The sequence below is a fragment of the Euwallacea similis genome, chromosome 4 (assembly GCF_039881205.1).
Source record: "Euwallacea similis isolate ESF13 chromosome 4, ESF131.1, whole genome shotgun sequence".
Classification (NCBI taxonomy): domain Eukaryota; kingdom Metazoa; phylum Arthropoda; class Insecta; order Coleoptera; family Curculionidae; genus Euwallacea; species Euwallacea similis.
The window spans coordinates 2,693,897-2,711,221 of record NC_089612.1 but is presented as its reverse complement, the minus strand read 5'-3'; the positions used below and the strand labels follow the sequence as shown (position 1 = coordinate 2,711,221).

General features: G+C 36.0%; 5 protein-coding genes across 8 annotated transcripts in view; 2 read left to right on the top strand and 3 right to left on the bottom strand.

Moving 5' to 3' along the window:
• loh (lonely heart) overlaps nucleotides 1-4,515 on the bottom strand; it is a 46,083-nt gene extending 41,568 nt beyond the window's left edge. The window contains exon 1 of the mRNA XM_066389168.1: nucleotides 4,215-4,515. Coding sequence (XP_066245265.1) covers nucleotides 4,215-4,240 — 26 coding nt within the window. The 5' untranslated portion in view covers nucleotides 4,241-4,515. The remainder of the gene's footprint in view (nucleotides 1-4,214) is intronic.
• LOC136408276 (uncharacterized) overlaps nucleotides 1-17,325 on the top strand; it is a 27,523-nt gene extending 10,198 nt beyond the window's left edge. For 2 of the 3 annotated variants that reach the window (XM_066389164.1, XM_066389161.1), the window contains exons 2-5: nucleotides 13,188-13,428; nucleotides 13,581-13,779; nucleotides 13,830-15,213; nucleotides 15,473-17,325. In XM_066389164.1, the coding sequence (XP_066245261.1) occupies nucleotides 13,197-13,428; nucleotides 13,581-13,779; nucleotides 13,830-15,213; nucleotides 15,473-17,272 (3,615 nt within the window). In that variant the 5' untranslated portion in view covers nucleotides 13,188-13,196 and the 3' untranslated portion in view covers nucleotides 17,273-17,325. Of the gene's footprint in view, nucleotides 1-12,850; nucleotides 12,953-13,187; nucleotides 13,429-13,580; nucleotides 13,780-13,829; nucleotides 15,214-15,472 lie in introns of those variants that run through there. The other variant, XM_066389162.1, reaches the window with a different exon arrangement.
• Nucleotides 5,359-7,094, bottom strand: LOC136408281 (glutathione S-transferase C-terminal domain-containing protein homolog). Its single transcript, XM_066389171.1, has one exon. It carries the CDS (start codon nucleotides 7,092-7,094, stop codon nucleotides 5,409-5,411), a length of 1,686 nt encoding a protein of 561 aa, XP_066245268.1. The 3' UTR covers nucleotides 5,359-5,408.
• Nucleotides 6,935-7,662, bottom strand: JTBR (jumping translocation breakpoint protein JTBR). Its single transcript, XM_066389181.1, has 2 exons — nucleotides 7,564-7,662; nucleotides 6,935-7,504 (listed from the first exon to the last, which is right to left on the bottom strand). The coding sequence occupies exons 1-2, from the start codon at nucleotides 7,617-7,619 to the stop codon at nucleotides 7,096-7,098; spliced, it is 465 nt and encodes a 154-aa protein (XP_066245278.1). The 5' UTR covers nucleotides 7,620-7,662; the 3' UTR covers nucleotides 6,935-7,095.
• On the top strand, nucleotides 8,351-12,359 carry LOC136408277 (uncharacterized). Of its 2 annotated transcripts, XM_066389166.1 has the most exons (7): nucleotides 8,351-8,595; nucleotides 8,873-9,226; nucleotides 9,301-9,401; nucleotides 9,454-9,849; nucleotides 10,476-10,582; nucleotides 10,638-10,961; nucleotides 11,022-12,359. In XM_066389166.1, the coding sequence occupies exons 1-7, from the start codon at nucleotides 8,557-8,559 to the stop codon at nucleotides 12,257-12,259; spliced, it is 2,559 nt and encodes an 852-aa protein (XP_066245263.1). In that variant the 5' UTR covers nucleotides 8,351-8,556; the 3' UTR covers nucleotides 12,260-12,359. The 2 variants fall into 2 exon arrangements, with proteins under 2 accessions (XP_066245263.1, XP_066245262.1); XM_066389165.1 differs by having other exon boundaries at nucleotides 10,638-12,359.

The window sequence follows — 17,325 nt, the reverse complement described above, 5'->3', positions numbered from 1 at the left end:
AATGTTATTAAAGCTTCTCAACTACTCAGTCGATACGTCCAATCAATTAACTGCCCTTTTTACATTCAATAAAGCATCCATTTAGCGGGCGCACGACGCGAAAACATATACCCTCTCCTAATGACGCTCTTATAAATGCTCAATTGACCGTGTATAACGACGCGAAACAAGGAAAACCGATTAGTACCGTGCTATACCATATCGAATCCAATCAGTGCCCATGCACCATGAGAGGCCTTTTTTCTATTAACAATAATAATAAGGCAGAAAGCTGAAAAGCGGTCGGTTGGGCGCCACATGTGCGACCCGGTCCTGCAAAAGGTCGCGGATTTAATAACTGCAGGGCCATTGAAAATGCCAAACAGGAAGCCGAGCCTCGATGTCCGCTCTATAACATCAATCTTTCATGAGGGGGTCGTTAAACCCATCCAGCAGAAGTTTCAAAATCCTGCAAAATTTGACAAGAGGGCCGCAAAGACCTTTAGGGGTTTTACAAGTTTTATGCAACCCTCAATACATTCGCACTCATCTTGTGTTTACTAATTGTTAAAATTATCATTTACACTGCTCAAACACAGAAACACCAACATCAATATTCATAAAATCCCCGTTTAAGTCCATTAATCACGTCTACACCAGTCGGCTAAGACGCATTAACATACACCATGGATATGTTTCAATTTTATAAATCATTATAATAAGGCGCTCTCGCGAGCTCATAATGGATAAAACGAGCCCCGGTTGATTTATTCGCCAATTGTTGAAATCGCTTTATTGGCAGTATTCGCGGTACTGACTTTCGTGTTTAAGTATCAATAAATTACGGCCCAATATTGATCGTCCAAGGGTGAAGGTTACGATCAGGAATATTCAATAATCTCGCCCAGGAACTTTACAATTATTGTTGCTAATTGTACCTGAGCGAATAACAGCCAAGCACAATTTACCACTTCTCGAAACTGGTATGAAATTAATATTCCCGTAAATACGTTTCATGGTAAGCCTCGTTTAAATATCAGTTTATGGCGCTTAGATAAAGTGTTATGAGAAATTAAATTAACTAATGACAATAAAACCGATTTAAGATATATAAAGGTAAATAGATAATTTAGTGTGAAGGTTAGTTTTCAGCTAACAACTTCTACAGACGAATCGCGCCTTACGCACTAAAATTAAAAGCCTCTTAAAAGCTTTTCTAACATTTGATGGCAGTAAAATAAATGCGTTTTTTTTTCTCTCTCAAGTGTCAACTTTAACGGGAACTTTTTAATTTACTGTTAGATCGAGCATCTTCAATCAAAGAAATGCAACTGGTTAAAAGTCGGAGATTGTTATTAATATGCATATTAAACCATTGGCTTAAAAATAGATTTGAATGGCATGTTAATGTGGTGCAGTCAAGTTATTAAAGAGCTTTCAAAGTTTATAGGCAAAACGAATTTTCGGAAGGATTTTTATTTAGCCACACATGAGCGCTAAAACTTTACTTTTTCGTATAGAACACCCTGTACAATATGTGAATTTTTGAATTTCTTAACCATTGATGTATTTGCTTTTTTTTCTCTTTCGCCCAAATGACTATCGTAATTTGTAGTACAGAGAATTTTCCTACAACCCTGCTTTTATTCTTTTTGATATGATAAATTACTGAGTGATGCATAACTTCCGTTACCATAAATGCAATAATGCAGATTGTCCGAACCCTTGCCAAATGACAGGAAAACTTTCAGCCAACAGGTAGCGCCACATATGATGCGAGCAGTTTTGAACTCCATTATTTTTCGATTTTCATTGAAAATCTAATTAAAAGAAGTTAGTTTTCGTGTTTTTATGAATATGCAAGATGCTTATTACTTACTTATAGCTATCTATGTTAGTATACCTTATATTATATCTTATATAATGTACTTTATACTTGACACCACAATATTAAGATCCAAGTATCATAAAAAAATATGATACAATATAGAATTTGACAGCTTTGTTGATTGTTTTAAAGGGGGTTTATTTTCTTGCTATTAAACATTGAAAAACTCACCTGAGTTACGTCCCCAATAAATCACAAACTCCGAATAATCGGAACAAATCGACTTTCAATTTTTTTATGAAACTGGTGCGTGGACCAATGAAGCGCCGTTACATTTGACGTCCAAGGATAACTAGATGTGCATTTTGGTCAAGGGTATGCAACTCAAAATACCTGCATCAGTAAATTCGATATACTTGCATAACTGCATTTCGTTTTCCCCAAAATGTCCTCAAAAAATAATACTTGACCAGAATATTTCAAAACTAGAGAACATTTATATGATCCGCAGCTTCTACATTGTTGGTTATTTCAAATTAACCCCAGTATAAAACTAGATTTTAGAATTAAAGTTTGTTCCCGAGCACCTTTCTGTAAATGTAATCAAAACAGTTCATGACAAATCACTCAAAGCTGAAATCAGGTACGTTGAACAACCCAATTCAAGTGATTAACACTTGCTCAGGTGATTGATGATGGTTGGAAAAAAAGTGGTCGGACGTGAAATGCCCGCAAATTACGTGTTTGCACAGTTCCGATGTGTTGAAATTGAAAAGCAATACTAATAGTGGCATAAACCTCATTGACAAGATATCATTTTTCCGTACTCGAGATTAACCATCAGTTTGGCGGATCCATAAATCCCGGTCCCAAGTGCAGGCGTAAATCCCGGATTTACGAGAGAAGGCTTCGTGGGTGTCGGGAGTGGTTTCGTATGTTTACAAACACCGGATTATCGTATCTCAAAAATCAATTAACTTTTGTACGACTTTATTACCCGAATTGTTTACAACAGGGGCGATAGCCTTTCTCTTTTTTAATATTTTTTCTCTGCAGCCATTCACATGAAAACAGACTGCACGCCTCTATATTATTACGCTTTAATTTAGGCAAACTTCAGATAAAGAGCGATTTAATCGCATCAAATGGTAATAATAACAATTTCGAGCACTTAAAGACTGAGAAAAATGTGAGAGCGCACTTTTGAGAACTAGGAAACGCCTGCTTTCGAAATCTGTCAGGAAGAAATTACTGGGTCGTAAATTAATAAAATCGAGCTGCTTATTGTGATAAGTTGCCTCAGAAGGAGTTTTACATTTGGATTATTTCAATATTTCAGTGAAAATTACGTTAGACTGAGGGCATAGAACTTTTCTGTCAAAACAACGTTATTTACAGTCAAATGGCGAAGCTATTTCAATTAAATCTTATCGGTGCGGAAAATCTCAAGGAGATCGATTTTTATTCATTGCAAACAGCCATTACTACGTGATCTATGAATTAAAAATTGCGGAGGCACTCACAAGCACTCCAAAGTTATAGATTTTTTTAATACCTGCACGCCAAGCTCTCGTAAAATCAGAAAATATGATCACAGCGACACGTTTGAATGATCTCAGATGGAGCAAACTATGCAACCAGACATACACGCCCTAATGTTTTATTGGGACGTCGTTGCCAATTTTCATTGAACGAATTTGAGGAGGTGCGCCCCGTTGCATTTACTTGGATGATTTGACAAATTCCCGAATCAACTGCAGTCGCTTATTCCCAATTTAATCGACGTTCTATCTTTGGCTCTCGGATACGACTTGGTAGCCTCTTTGGGCCGCGTATGATTTATGAATTTATTTAATAAACCCCTATTTAAATTTTCCTGCTGGCCATCACAAAAGACTCCCAGAGCGCGGAAGAATGGTGTCGTCGTGTCTAGCAGGCGTATTCTATCGGTTTCGACTAAATATGTGTCAAAAGTATAAATATCCTGAGATCCACGCACAAAGGCACCATGATTTAGTTCATAATACATTCTGTTTACCGAGATGTCAGTTAAAAACGCAGATGAATGGCTAATTTGGGCTTTTCAGCTTAATCTAGATGTTGGACAAAAAGAGTTTTGCCACCCCTGCACGAACTAAAAAGAAACGTGTAATGGGAGCAGTAATTGTGGGCTTAAAAACCAGCTGCTGGGTGCCGATCGTTCAAGCAAATAATACGTTCAACTTCGACTACCTACGAGATTTTAAGAATGAAATGGCGCATAATAATTTAGTTTCAGACACCGGTAATCCTACACACCGAGGTTTGTTACACTTTTAAATTGTTTGACCTAATCCGGACAGGTGTGAAATTGCTTAGGACCGAGGTCTCCCCGATGGTAAGTCTGCTGATGTTATTCCAAACTTACCTCAGAAAAATAATTCCAAAAAGCATTTTTCCTTTCAAAATTTTGAAATCCACCACTCTCAAGTCAAATCACTGAAACGCGCACTTTTTCGGTCCATCTTCGAGACGTCCCTCAGTCATCAGAAGTCCCTGAGGTTGCGACTAACGGTTCATCATCACCCTTAATGTTGCAGTCGCCTGTATCACCTAATCCTATCATTGCCGGGGTAATTATTAGTTAATTATACAAGAAATATTGTCCTTTGAAACCGTACTAAAACACGCTTTTTCCCGGTTTGTATTTCGTATTAGCGCCACGAGGAGCGGCAAACGACTAAGCGCGCCTATAGGCAGTCCATTTACCCACGAGGCGCACTGGCCCAATAGAAAAATTCGGCCCAGTGTGTAGATGAAGCTCGGATTCAATTATTTGACTATTTTCGATAAATCTTCAGCAAACAATCTAACGAGATGAGTTTGGTGGGAAACTTTGGGATCTTGTCACATTTTAAGTGTCTGCAGCCTTTAAAAGCCACTTGATCTTAGACCAAATAAGGGGACAAATTGCACCTTAGGCAGAGATGAGTGTAAAATTGGTGATTTCAGCTTGTAGAACATAAAACTCAAAACTAACGCCTGTAATGTATGAGGCAATTTGGGACTTAAGGATGATTGATTGCATGAAGATTCAAAGTGCATTATTTGAATGGTAAACATAGCCATTTTCCACACATTCTGCCCCATATACTATCTATATGGACCTCTGTGAATTCATTTTAGTAAATTTCTAGAAAATTATCACTTCCAGTATTTAACAAAACGATTAAAACACATTTAGAAATAATTTTCTACAACTTTCATCCACCATATTGTCAAGGACTTGAATACATGCCGCCTTTATCGAGGAATTCTGGCTTTTGAATGATATACACCTCATCAAATAAATCGATTAAAATAATTGAGCTATCAATTGAATTAATTCAGGTTAGCTGGTGAGTTGAAAATTAACTTTCCCAAACTGGATTGCACTCGAAGCTTCAGAGCTCTAAATTTTGATGATTCCAGTTTAAAAAATTCATTCACCAGTTTTCCGACTTTCCAGCGACTCTGTCTGAATTGGTTTTAAACCTCTAAACATCGCTCAAAATTATACTCCAATTGGTTTTTAAAAAAACAATACCTATATTACCCTTTTTTATAACGAATACAAAATGTATCACTCCAACGTCCCTACAAACTGGCCAACTAACAAATTATTCTTATTAGTACAAGTCACTGGTTGCAGCTTGCCCAAATGAATCTTGTACCCGCACTCTTCTGCAAACAATCTTCTGTCACTATCGATAACATCCATGCAAAAGTAACCCTGCTTAGTCTTAATATTCTCTTGCTGATGCGTCTGATCAGCAGCATGCGCTAAGTTGAAATAATAATCTTCTTTACTGAGAAAACACTTTTTGAAGCTTTGACTCCTTGGATATGAGACTTCATGGCAATCTCTGATGCCCCCATAGCAACAGGGGCAACAAATGAAATCCGCCTTGTTCTTAATGCAATGTTGAATTACCAGGTCTGTGGCTAAACCGCAGGCATGCAACGACATACCCAAATTAAAATCCCCAGTGAAGTAGTCCAAGTTTGACTGCACTACTATGACGTTGGTGAGTTTAAGCTGGGAGATTGTATTTCTGGCTCTGGCCAAAGATCTTTCTTTGTTTTCCACTAAAATCACTTGACACTGGGGTAACACTAACGCAATAAGTATCCCCATATGTCCGCTTCCACTGCAAAAATCAACTATTCGGTAATTTTTTTCTCCAACAACCTCTAAGGCGGCTTTAATTAAATTCTCCAATTGCTCACACTTTCTGTCTGCCCTAGAAGCAGGCAAGGCCCCTCCTTGAGGGTTTGCAGACAAAGGAATAGCATTCCAATTAAATGAATTATTGTTAAAACCTACAGGATGAAAATGATTTACAATGCACTCCTCAAGGGGCTTAATTAGATTTAAAGCAGACTCAATTTTATATTGTTTAGTGTGGTGTTTGGCCGAGACCATGTGGACTGGATCTGCTTTATAGAGACTTACATTAGCGACTTCGGGGATGATTATTGTTTTATTGAATAATTTACTGAAATGTACATGAAATTTGGGTAAGACATATTGCTGCCTAATTTGGTTTAACCACTCAATAGTTAGGGGCAAATTGGCTTTAACTGACAAGGTATTGTACTGGAAATATTGGAAGATGATTGTAAAGCAGGGATACAAAATTAAATCTGCCAATGTGACATATGGGCCCTCTGCATAATCATGAGGCACCTCAAGCTCATGGCGGGGAACTGAGCTTTTAATGCCTTGGTCATTTTTATTGTTCCTAGCCAACTTGTAGATGTTGTGTATTCGTACAGGCTGACTTAAGTGATTTTCATACCTTAGTACATCTTTGGGCATGTGAAATACATTCCCTTTAAAAGTTAAAATATTGTTCACCATAAGAATGATGTCAATTTCACAAAATTTAGTCCACATTGATGTCTCTGCACATGCAACTAAACAGGCCTCCCGGAAACCCAATAATTTCTTTACATGCTCCTTATCACTAAGCCTACAAATTTGCCTAGAGACTGAACAAAGGCCTGAAATTATATAGTTATCACTTAACAAAATTATTGGCCACACACTTAAATTGCTTAATATGGGGGGTTCAGATAAAACCTCAAAATCTATATCCTCAAAACTAACCTCAATAAAGCAGTCTTTATTCAATCCTGTAAGAGAAACATTCAACCTCAATTTATCTTTCTCCACTAATTTATATATACTAATCACCACAAAAGTCTTAATGTCCACAAAATACTTCCCCCCCTGAAGGCACACTTTTATGAATAAAGTATTCATCTTACACACAATTAGCTAGTTGTCGTTGTACCCGCTGCACCATTCTTTTATTCAGCACCTTTTTCCTAGCACTAACACACACAGTAGAAACAAAACTTAAGACTAACATAAAGCCTTCAAATCTCCAAAACTCCCTCTCATCATAGTAAGCAGCTCTGTCACAGCTCCGAGTCACCACATCTCCATTGGCACACTTTAACACCTCTTTATACTGAGTGTGTACGCAAACTCCCAGAGTTTTGCTGTGCAGCTCAAAGGCGGAACACGGCTCACAATCTTTGATCACCTCAAAGGACTCCTTTTCGAAGCAAGTGGAGTTTTGTTCCACCACAAAGGTGCTCTTTTTGAGGTTGCCTTTTCGATTGTTGTCAGTCCAGTGGGACTCTAGGATTAGGACTACGACTGTTAGGCTGAAATTGCGGTTTGTGACGATTTTTAAGGAGCCGAGTGGGAGGCCTGGTACACTTACATTCCCAAGACGGTAATTCCTAAGAGCATGCGTTTTTTGGGGCACGATTCAATCATTTTTGGGGGTACAAATTGAGGGCCACATAAGAAATAATGAAAATTCACCGACGTGAAATTAGCAACATTCTTTACAGCAATGTTTTTCCGAGCCAAACCGATTGGCCAGTGGCGCCGGGTTAACTTCTACGTGAAGATCATTAACGTAGTTAAATAAAGTAATACAATAGGAAGTTGTTATTCTACGAGGGTTCTCTGAGGAATGTCGATAATACTGCTATCCCTAGATAATGTTTTAAATTAGTTTAAGAGACCATAAGTTGTGAAGTAGTTAAATGTAGCCACGTCTAGAATGCACCTAGATAAATACTTGACGTTGCTGGGGTAGTACCTCCTATTTGACACCACTCTCCATTTTCTTTGCAAGGCCGCAAGGAATGAAAGAAAACATGAGATAAAAAATGCACAAAGTATGTATGTAGATAACTGTTACTTCATTTGGATAAGCTTATGCTTCTCAAACAAAAATTAACTCGGCGCCACTGGACAATCGACCATGTTCGTAAAGGAATCGTTGAAAAAAAAAAGTAGACGGGGAACCGTAAACGTAAGTCTTTGATTAAGTAATTTACTATTTTTCATCGAACATCTGATTAACAGATGAATTAATTCCAGACATACTGATACTTTGATAAATACTTAAGCTTTTTTGTGAGGGATCCACTCTTTATTTTCGTTTCTTATTAAAGTTATTTTTGTGTGTGTGTTATTTTTATCATTTTCTTATGAATACATTTTTAATTAAAACTATATTTAGTCGATTTTTGTCTAATTATAATAATTTCATGTTTTTAAATTTATTCATCCTCTCCACATCATATTTCCACCTCCTTGAAGAACTAGTTTTGAGTGATTCCCCCTCAAGTAAGATTACTACAAAATTGCAAACTCCATTACATCTTCCAGCCTTGATTTGAACACCTGAATCTGGTTAAAAATGGACGTTTTAGACAAAAAAGATTTGGATGGTGCATCGGTAAGTTCCGTTAATCAGGTGCTTCAGGATCCCCCTTTCCAAATTTTCCAAAACTTTACTTGAAGATCTCATAAGCAGCACCATATTCAATAAGCATCTTTTCAATTTTGATTAATTCATTAAAAAGATTGCAAACACATACCTGCAGATATCCACTCCCTTATCTTTTTTCAAATGGTTTCCCTTCCTGACTTTCTTACTATAAGTTAACATGGTAGAAAAATGATAACCCTTCTCTTTCAACTGCCACTTGTTGCTTTGAACTTTTACATTGCAGTATGAAGAATTGCTACAAATCCACATAGGAGTCCATCACTCATTGGAGAACAGTGACGATTCTGAAGATGACAACTGTTATAGCAAAGTTCCAGTATTTGACTTGCAACAAATAAAAGCCATTGCAGTAAATGCTAAAGATTTGCCTTCTGGTGATCAAAGTCCCTTGAAAAGTATTGAGAAATGTTTAGGGCTCGAAGATGCTCATATTTTGAAAATTGCCAGAAATTTAAGTGAATTGATAAGTCCTAGTTATTGTAGTGTTTGTTTAAAACATGCCGCCAAAGGAGGAATGCATTATCAGTCTAAAAACCATTTTACAAATATAATGTTGTGGATTGAATCTAGAACTAGAGTATGTATTGCAATGCAGGGTGTGCTCTATACACCTTATAACTTTCTTTTATGTTGAATTTATCACATTTGTAGACTAACGACCCAAATATAACTAAGAAAATATTTTGTGCTCCCTGCAATTTACCCCTTGTTCGTGAAAATGAAAGACACTACTCAACAAAAGCTCACTTAAAGTAAGTTCCTTGCTATTTATATTTTTTGTGGATATTCTTTAATATTTTTTAGGAATGAAAAATTCTTCTGTACTGTATGCTTCCAAATTATTACACACCCAATGCAGGACCACATTTTTCAATATCATGTGAACAATGCACAAAGTCAGGACTTAATAGGTATTACTGGGAACTCTTTATCATGCAATAGGGAGACGGCGGCCAAAGAGCTTAAGGCTAAATTAACATCATCAGTTTGTTACCTTTGTAAAGTGGATTTGAAATCTATGAAACACTATAGAAAACAAAAGCACCTTAAGCGTATGAGAGCCTGGATTCAAAAAAATTCATATAGAATTGGAATTAATACAACCAATGATCAAAATTCCTTCTACTGTGAGGTTTGCAATGAAGTTTTTACCTTTGCAAATTTGGCAAGGCAACATTATGAGACAATGGAACATCTAAAGTAAGTTTTTTTCTCCTGCAAGTTGTTGATGAAGATCTTAGATTGATGTGAATAATATATGTTTTTTAGTTGATTTTTGTTATACAATATAAGTGCGTCCGAACATTCTTTTGTCAGTATATTCGACTTTTGTTACGTTCTTACACACTTTCTGAAAAAAGTTACTTCCTTCATTTGGGAAGATGTTTTAAAGAGAAGAAGTTTAAAATAACCATTTAACACTCTGTACATTTTCCAAACATATAATTGTTAAAGCCCATATTTACTCATAAACTAATGAAAATTATTATATAAGTAGACAACAAACGACAACAAAAATGTTGTGTGTAATTTTTCTCGTCTAGAGTTATCATGTAAGTGCAGAAAAAATTACATCATTAATTATTGACCTCGTTTTGTAACTGTTCACAAAATGAACTAAAACTGGAATACCATGTCAATTCTAGGATTTTTGATTAACAGACCCCTTTAAGTACATTATTGACATAGAACAATAATTTTATTTACTAGGCGTTCATTATATATTAGAGAATTTCATTCACCATATTGCTTATGAAAAAATATATATCTTATGCTTACACCAACACTGATAAGCTAAATCACTCACTTTCCTTATGTTATTCCAGAAATCTTTCTACGTTCTGTAACAGCTGCAGAAGACATTTGTCCACTAGACAATCCTTACGTGAGCACTATAAAAAGAAACATGACACTGTTATTTTAAAACCAAAAGGTATGTAAATATAATAATAATATCATCTTAAATTTGACTTCTCGATTTCTTTTAGCTACTGGACAAAATCTGGAGGAATTGACAAAATTGAGCATGTGTCAATTGTGCACTTTAACTTTTGATGAGGCCATTACCGCTCGAAAACATTACCAAACATCCTCCATACATGCGATCAGAGTATTCGATTTTCTGGAGATGAATGAAGCTGAGGTCCGTGGCGATTCTATAGGGGGCCATAATTCTAATTCGGAAAATAGGACTTGCAGCAAACCTAACGATCATTCAACTGAAGCATTTGAAAATAATGACATTAGTGAGTCTAAACGTACCAACAGAACACCTGATGTTTGTTTAACTGATGTATTTGACGATAATGCTGGTAAGAAGTTGAAATATGCTCACAAAAAACATGACGTTGCTTTAACTGAAGCATTTGAAGATAATGACAACAGAAAATCTGAATATTCTCACAAAGAACTTGATGTTGAATCAACTGAAGAATCTGAGAATGATGATAATGAATTTGAACATTTGGATTCTGCATTGAAGGAGCAAATTATGCAGGAAATTAGCCTTATGATGGATAAGACCTATTACTCCAGGAGTGTTTCTTTGCAAGTGGTTTTGGAAGGTTTAAAAACTTTGAACCAACAAGTTGCCGACATTATTGAAAATAACAAAATCCTGACAAACACTAAAGAATCGTCTAAAACATCTAACATAAATTCATTTAAAATAGACCACAAATTAACAGAAGTCCTCAGCAAACACAAATCTTCCTCCTCATCAATAACCAAATCCCCTATTGACAGTGCAAATCAAGATTACGCGAAATTAAAACTTGCCATAGAAGTCACAAGAATGAAGACAAATCTTGAGATGTTTTCCGTGGAAGTTGCCTTAAGATTCGCGCATGGTCTGAGAACTTTAGTAATGAATGTTGGGAAAGATAACTTTGACGTAGAATTCATATTTTCTTCTCCTGGGTCTGCAGTGGTTTATATTCCAAGTGTTGCCTTGAAGTTGCTAAAAATTGAGTTGGAAGTGTTGGAACGTAGACTGACAAAATCTAAGAGAATTTCAGTGGAATTGGCTTTGGAGATTGTCACGCAGTTCAATGAAAGATTAGAGAAGGAAGCTGAGGTAATGAAGAAAGAGAACAAACCTTTCATACATGAGTATCATGAATGTTTCAAAAACACCGAAGAGTGTGTTGCCGATGCGTTACCCCCTTTAAAATCCCTCAGTGATGATTCTGTCAATGCGAAAGAATCGCACATGGACAAACCAATCAATATTGACCAAGATTATGCAAAATTACAACTACGTACGGAAATCACGCGAATGAAGACAGTTTTAAACGAAAACTACATAAATCTTATTGCAGACGCACTGAAATACGTGCGAGGCTTTAAAATGTTTATTAAAAAAATTCAGGAGAAGAAAGAAAATACGTTTGATACAGTGGACGTAGGGGTGGTGTTTTTATCTACTGAAGCTGTGACTGAAAGTGCTGCAGGGGACCTTGTTCTTCAAAGGGAATTAGCTGGGTTGGAGTGGTTGCTGATTGTAGGAATGAAGCCATTTGGGATAGAGTTGGTTTTAGATATTGTCAAGCAGTTCAATATAGGATTGGAGAGATTAATTGAAGCCCGAAAAGAGGATAATGATGATTAACAATTGTTTTTGGTTGTTGGTTAAAACAATGGTTTAATTAAGGAATCATTTTAAATTTAATGGGTATTAAGTATAGTATTTTCGTAAAAATAATGTTTTCTGTTAAATGTAAACAAATTGACTGATTCTATGATATGTTATCGATTTAAATAACGATTAACAATGTTGGAATTTCATCAGGTCTCTAAATTTCCCGATAAAACGTCCGCAAATTTATTCAATTCTGCATTTAATACCTTAAAATTAATACGCGCGGACTGTGTATTGTTGGTTGCCAAAACTTGTGTCATGGACGATAAAAGTAAATGAAGTAATGAAGCGAATCCAAATGCACAGTCTACACATTTCTTTTCGCTTTCTTATACGGTTACAAGAGAAGACCAAAATATCGCCTTGTCAGACCGCCATCGTATATTTAATACAAGATCTGCGGTCTGTCATTAGTGACATGTAAAAAATGTAATTAAAGGTAAATTTAAATGACAGAAAAGAACTTGTAAAAAAATATCAAATTTGAATCATTTTGATATCGATAAACTGATGATTGATGGTAATCGTCAGGATTATCCCTTTAATCTTAAGCTTACATAAAATTTTTTTCAAAACTGACGTAATATTTCGGTTTGTTAAGCCGCAGTTAGTACTTTGAACAATTCTAACGATCGTGTGAATAATTTGGACAGTTACATTGAGGTGAGTGTCTACTACATGCAACAGGGACTTTACCGGCTTCCTTAGCAGGTCTATTGCACAATCTTACATCCGGCGTTTGCCGAAGAAATTACAACTCCAATATCATCCAAAACCCTACTTGTAATTCATTCCATTCCTTTTTAACTTCTTACCCCACATTTACGAACATTGAACTTCCCCCCTTTCTTCAATTATTATCCTCCGTACTTAAATATTTTTATCTACCCTACCTCAGTAGTGCGATATGGAAATCATGGAGGTGGACTCGGACTTTAAATTTAAGTTCTACAACCTTGAAGGCATACATTTTAATGAACGGAAGAAGAACTTCAGCAAACTGTTGCATGCAACAGACCCAAAAAGCCTTGCCCAGCATTTGGATATCCAACCAAGAAACTACCTTGAAACAGTGTTTTATGTGGATGTGTTGATTTATGCCAGGCAGACTGAGAAACTTTTGAAAATCCTTCAAGAAGGTAAAAATGCTAATTAGGATACTTTGCGTCACACCCAGATTTTGCTATATAAAATGATGAAAATACCAATGAGGTCATCATCAAATTCCTCTGTTGTTTTTTTAATATATTCTATTCAAAGTGTATCCTGTAGATAATTTGGGCAATTTCAGGTAATGGTGTTTTGACAAGTCGTATTCTAAAGCAAAAATGGTTCTTTGAAGAGGCATTTCAAAATTTGAGCAACTCCCAGTTAGTCAATGAATTCTTACCAAACCTTTCCTTTTCAATGAGAATGAAAGTCTTAAAAAAGCTTTCTTTGGCATTAAGTGAAAGTCGCATGGATATGATTTTTGACCTTCTGTTACAGAGGTATTAAAACACATCCTCACAATGACAGTCAAACATAAATACAATTTCAGATATGGTCTCTTCATAGCTCAACAGTTCCTCTTTAGCTGCTCCCCTGCTAAAATAATCAGTGTTCTTCAAAAACATGCTATAACTCTAAGTGTGGAGCAATTGAAAAGAATTTTGGCAAAAGACAGTAATGCGATGAAAGTTTATTTGGAAGAGTATGAGAAAAACACTGGTAAAAAGTTCCAAAATTATAGTTTCCTCAACTATTTACCTAGGAATTACCCCAATTTGTACTTTGAGTTTCTCCACTATCTTGATAATAGAGTGAAAGTAGGCCGGCATACCACTAAGGTGCTTTTAAAGCTGCATAAGGATGAAATTTTAAAGGATGTTAGTAAAATTGCTGAAAAATTTAACATTTCAACCATCACTAGAGATGTCAGAGACTTTGATACTAGGTACCTGCACAATCTCTTCCCGGGGGAAATCAGCTATTTAAACCACTATTATTTTTCACATGAACTACACACATACCTAAGCAAATATCCTAAAAAAAAACGTTGGTCAGTATTCACTAGTGCTTTTAATAAAGCATACAATGATGATGTTTTAAACTACTTAAACTATCTGCCAGAAGATTTTGTACCCATGTTTCCTGAAGAAGTAAAATTCAAATGGGCGGAACTTAAGTATGCACAAGAACCTCAATGTGGGTACATTAAATACATGTCCTTCATCAAGGCTTTTCCTTTAGTTAAAGAGACTGTAAATGTAACCTCAAAGTCTTATGATAGATGCAATTTATTGATGGGGTTAATTGAATTGTGCCATAAGAACAAGAACTATAAAAATTATGAAGAAGTCTTAAAATATATTTGCGTCAGACACCGCAATGAAGATACAGCTACTCGCGGCCAGCTACTATTAACCATAAAGAGAAACATGGACCCTGAGCTGACAACTGAAGGCCTCTGGAAGCACATAAATGATTTAGTAGAGCTTTCCAGGGTAAAAGGGGAGAAACTCAGTATTGATATTAGTATAGGCTATTTAAACTTTGTACTTAAAAAACAATTACCAGAAGATGAAGCTGTGGTACAATTTATCAAAGACCATGAAACTATGCAGCTAAATCACATGAATTTGACGTATTTCGTTGAGAAACAGCCGGAAATTATGCGACAGGTCGTTCTGTTGTTGGACAAACATGCGGACAGTGTTGAAAGTTTGGAAAAGCAAAAGAAGTTCCTAACAATGCTTTTGAAGGATTTTGTGAAGTTCAATTTGGAACATGAAGAACATTGGGTGGATCTAAATGAGTGTGGTAACATTGCAAGAATTGTTAGAGATATTTTTTCTAAGGAGAAATTTAATGCTGAAGATGCCACTTGCTTGAAGTTCTACATTCTTTATAATTACAGTAAGAAATCTCAGAAACCGTTTGTGGTAAGTTTACTTCTTTTATACTTTTTTCACTAGTTATTATGAGTAATCACAGAAAATTAAGCAATTTTTCTTATACTTTCCACTTTCCAGCAGCAAAAAAAGCTTTTATTTGAAGTATATCTTCAAAAAAATCCCAAATGCGTCGGTTTCTGTAACTTTTAAAATTATCCACAAATATTTTTTATTTTATTTTCTATATGTAGTGAGAAAGAGCTACCTGGCATAAGTTTTTTTAGATATTTATTCATTTTCATTTCAGGTGTGCAGTGACACCCAACTTTTGAACACCATAAAAACCATATGCGCCAGCCTTCCCAATGGTCCCATCATTCTTTTCTATCCCTTATTTGAAGCAATAAAGAAACCAAGAAGCACAAATTTCCAGAAAGCTCTATTGGAATTTGTTTTCACTGACTATATAAACACTTACTCCTCAAAGCTAAGCATCCAAATTGGCCCGCTTGTGTCCTACATAACCAAAGAGGAACCTCTCGTGCTTACCCCATATTATGACCATATTTTACAGCAAGAGCAAAATTGCTTAGCGTTAAATTACTCCCTTATCAAGCTCTACAGCCATTTATCTCTGGATCAAAAACTAATCGCAAGGGTGCAGCCTCTAGTTTTGCCTCAAAGCACCAGTCAAAACAAAAGTTTACTGATAGAGAAGTTAACACAAGTAATGCCAGTTAATGAGTACTTAAACTTAATATCCAGTTACGTTCCTGATAAACCCAAGTTGGATTTGACTGATAATGTTCAGAATGCTTTATATGAAACCCAGTGCAACGTCGCTAAAGCCCTTAGGAAAATCCCCGAAAAGGATAAAGTAATTCCACTGTTGGATGATTTTTGCCAAGGTGATTACTTACAGACGAGCTTGCCAATGCTCTACAATGTGTTGTACTTTACCAGCGAAATAAATGCATTAAAGGTGCTCAAATCCTTAGTCAATAAAGCAGTATCTGTTAGGAAACATGCTGTTTATTTGGCGTTGGAGCTACAGCCCCAACAAACCGCCTTGGAGTTGTTCCAGACTTTAGTGAATAAAGAAAAAAACGTTTCTGCTAAAAAATATTTGTTCCAGGGAGTTCTAAAATACTTCCTTAAAAATCCTTCAGAGAGTCTTTTGAACCTTGTGTTGCGCTACTTAAAGTTTGTGGATAAGAACGATAAAGATATATTTCACGACTTAGTAAACGCCATTGAGAAGATGCAAAATAAATTTAAGCCCGCGTTTGTGGAGCATTATTGGAAATTTTTGGATGGAATAGAAGGTGAAGGGTTCAATGCTACTTTAATCAAGTCAAACATACTTCAATTGATAGAAAACTATGACTCTTCGTTTTACTTGGAACTTGATCACGGGTTTTGCTGTGAGATAATCCAACGCTACTATTTCTCCGAAGACCATAGTTTTATAAATACTAGAGCCTTATACATCTTTGTTACAAAGTATTTATTAACTCACAATGACGAACCGAATTTCAACGAAGTTTTTCGGAAAATCGAAACCTTCAAAACTGCCAATTGGGATACAAACAGTAAAACTCTACTAGAGCCCTTTTTTACGTTCTTCAAACACGCCTATAGCACCTGCGTTAAAAGCGACATATCCTTTTTGAACAGATTTAAAACCCACTGGGAACAAACCTTCACCCACGAAGAAAGCTTTGTTGAGTACGTACTTCTGCGGCTGATGGAGTACTATAAACACGAACCTGCGATAGCTGCATTCTCCAAGGAAACGAGCAAAATGTTCCAAGAATTAGTTTCGGAATATGGACCTTTTATCCAAGACTTGCTCTTTACGGCTCTGGAGAGCTTCGCGGAAAATGTGTGCACATTGGAAAATAAAGTTTATTTCCGGGTTAAAATGGCTTTGCAGCTCCTAAAGGCAGATCTCACAGAATTAAATTGTTATATTGCAATCAAGTTGGTTCAAGATTCCTCATTATCGGGTGAACATAGTGAATTTGAGGAAATTGTCGATATTTTGAAGGGAGCTAAATGGTTTTCAGTAAAAGTTTACTGCAATGAGATGCTTAAAAAGTACTGAAAGTTGAGGTAGTAGAATTAAAGTAATTAATTATTATTGTTTTTTAGTTGAAT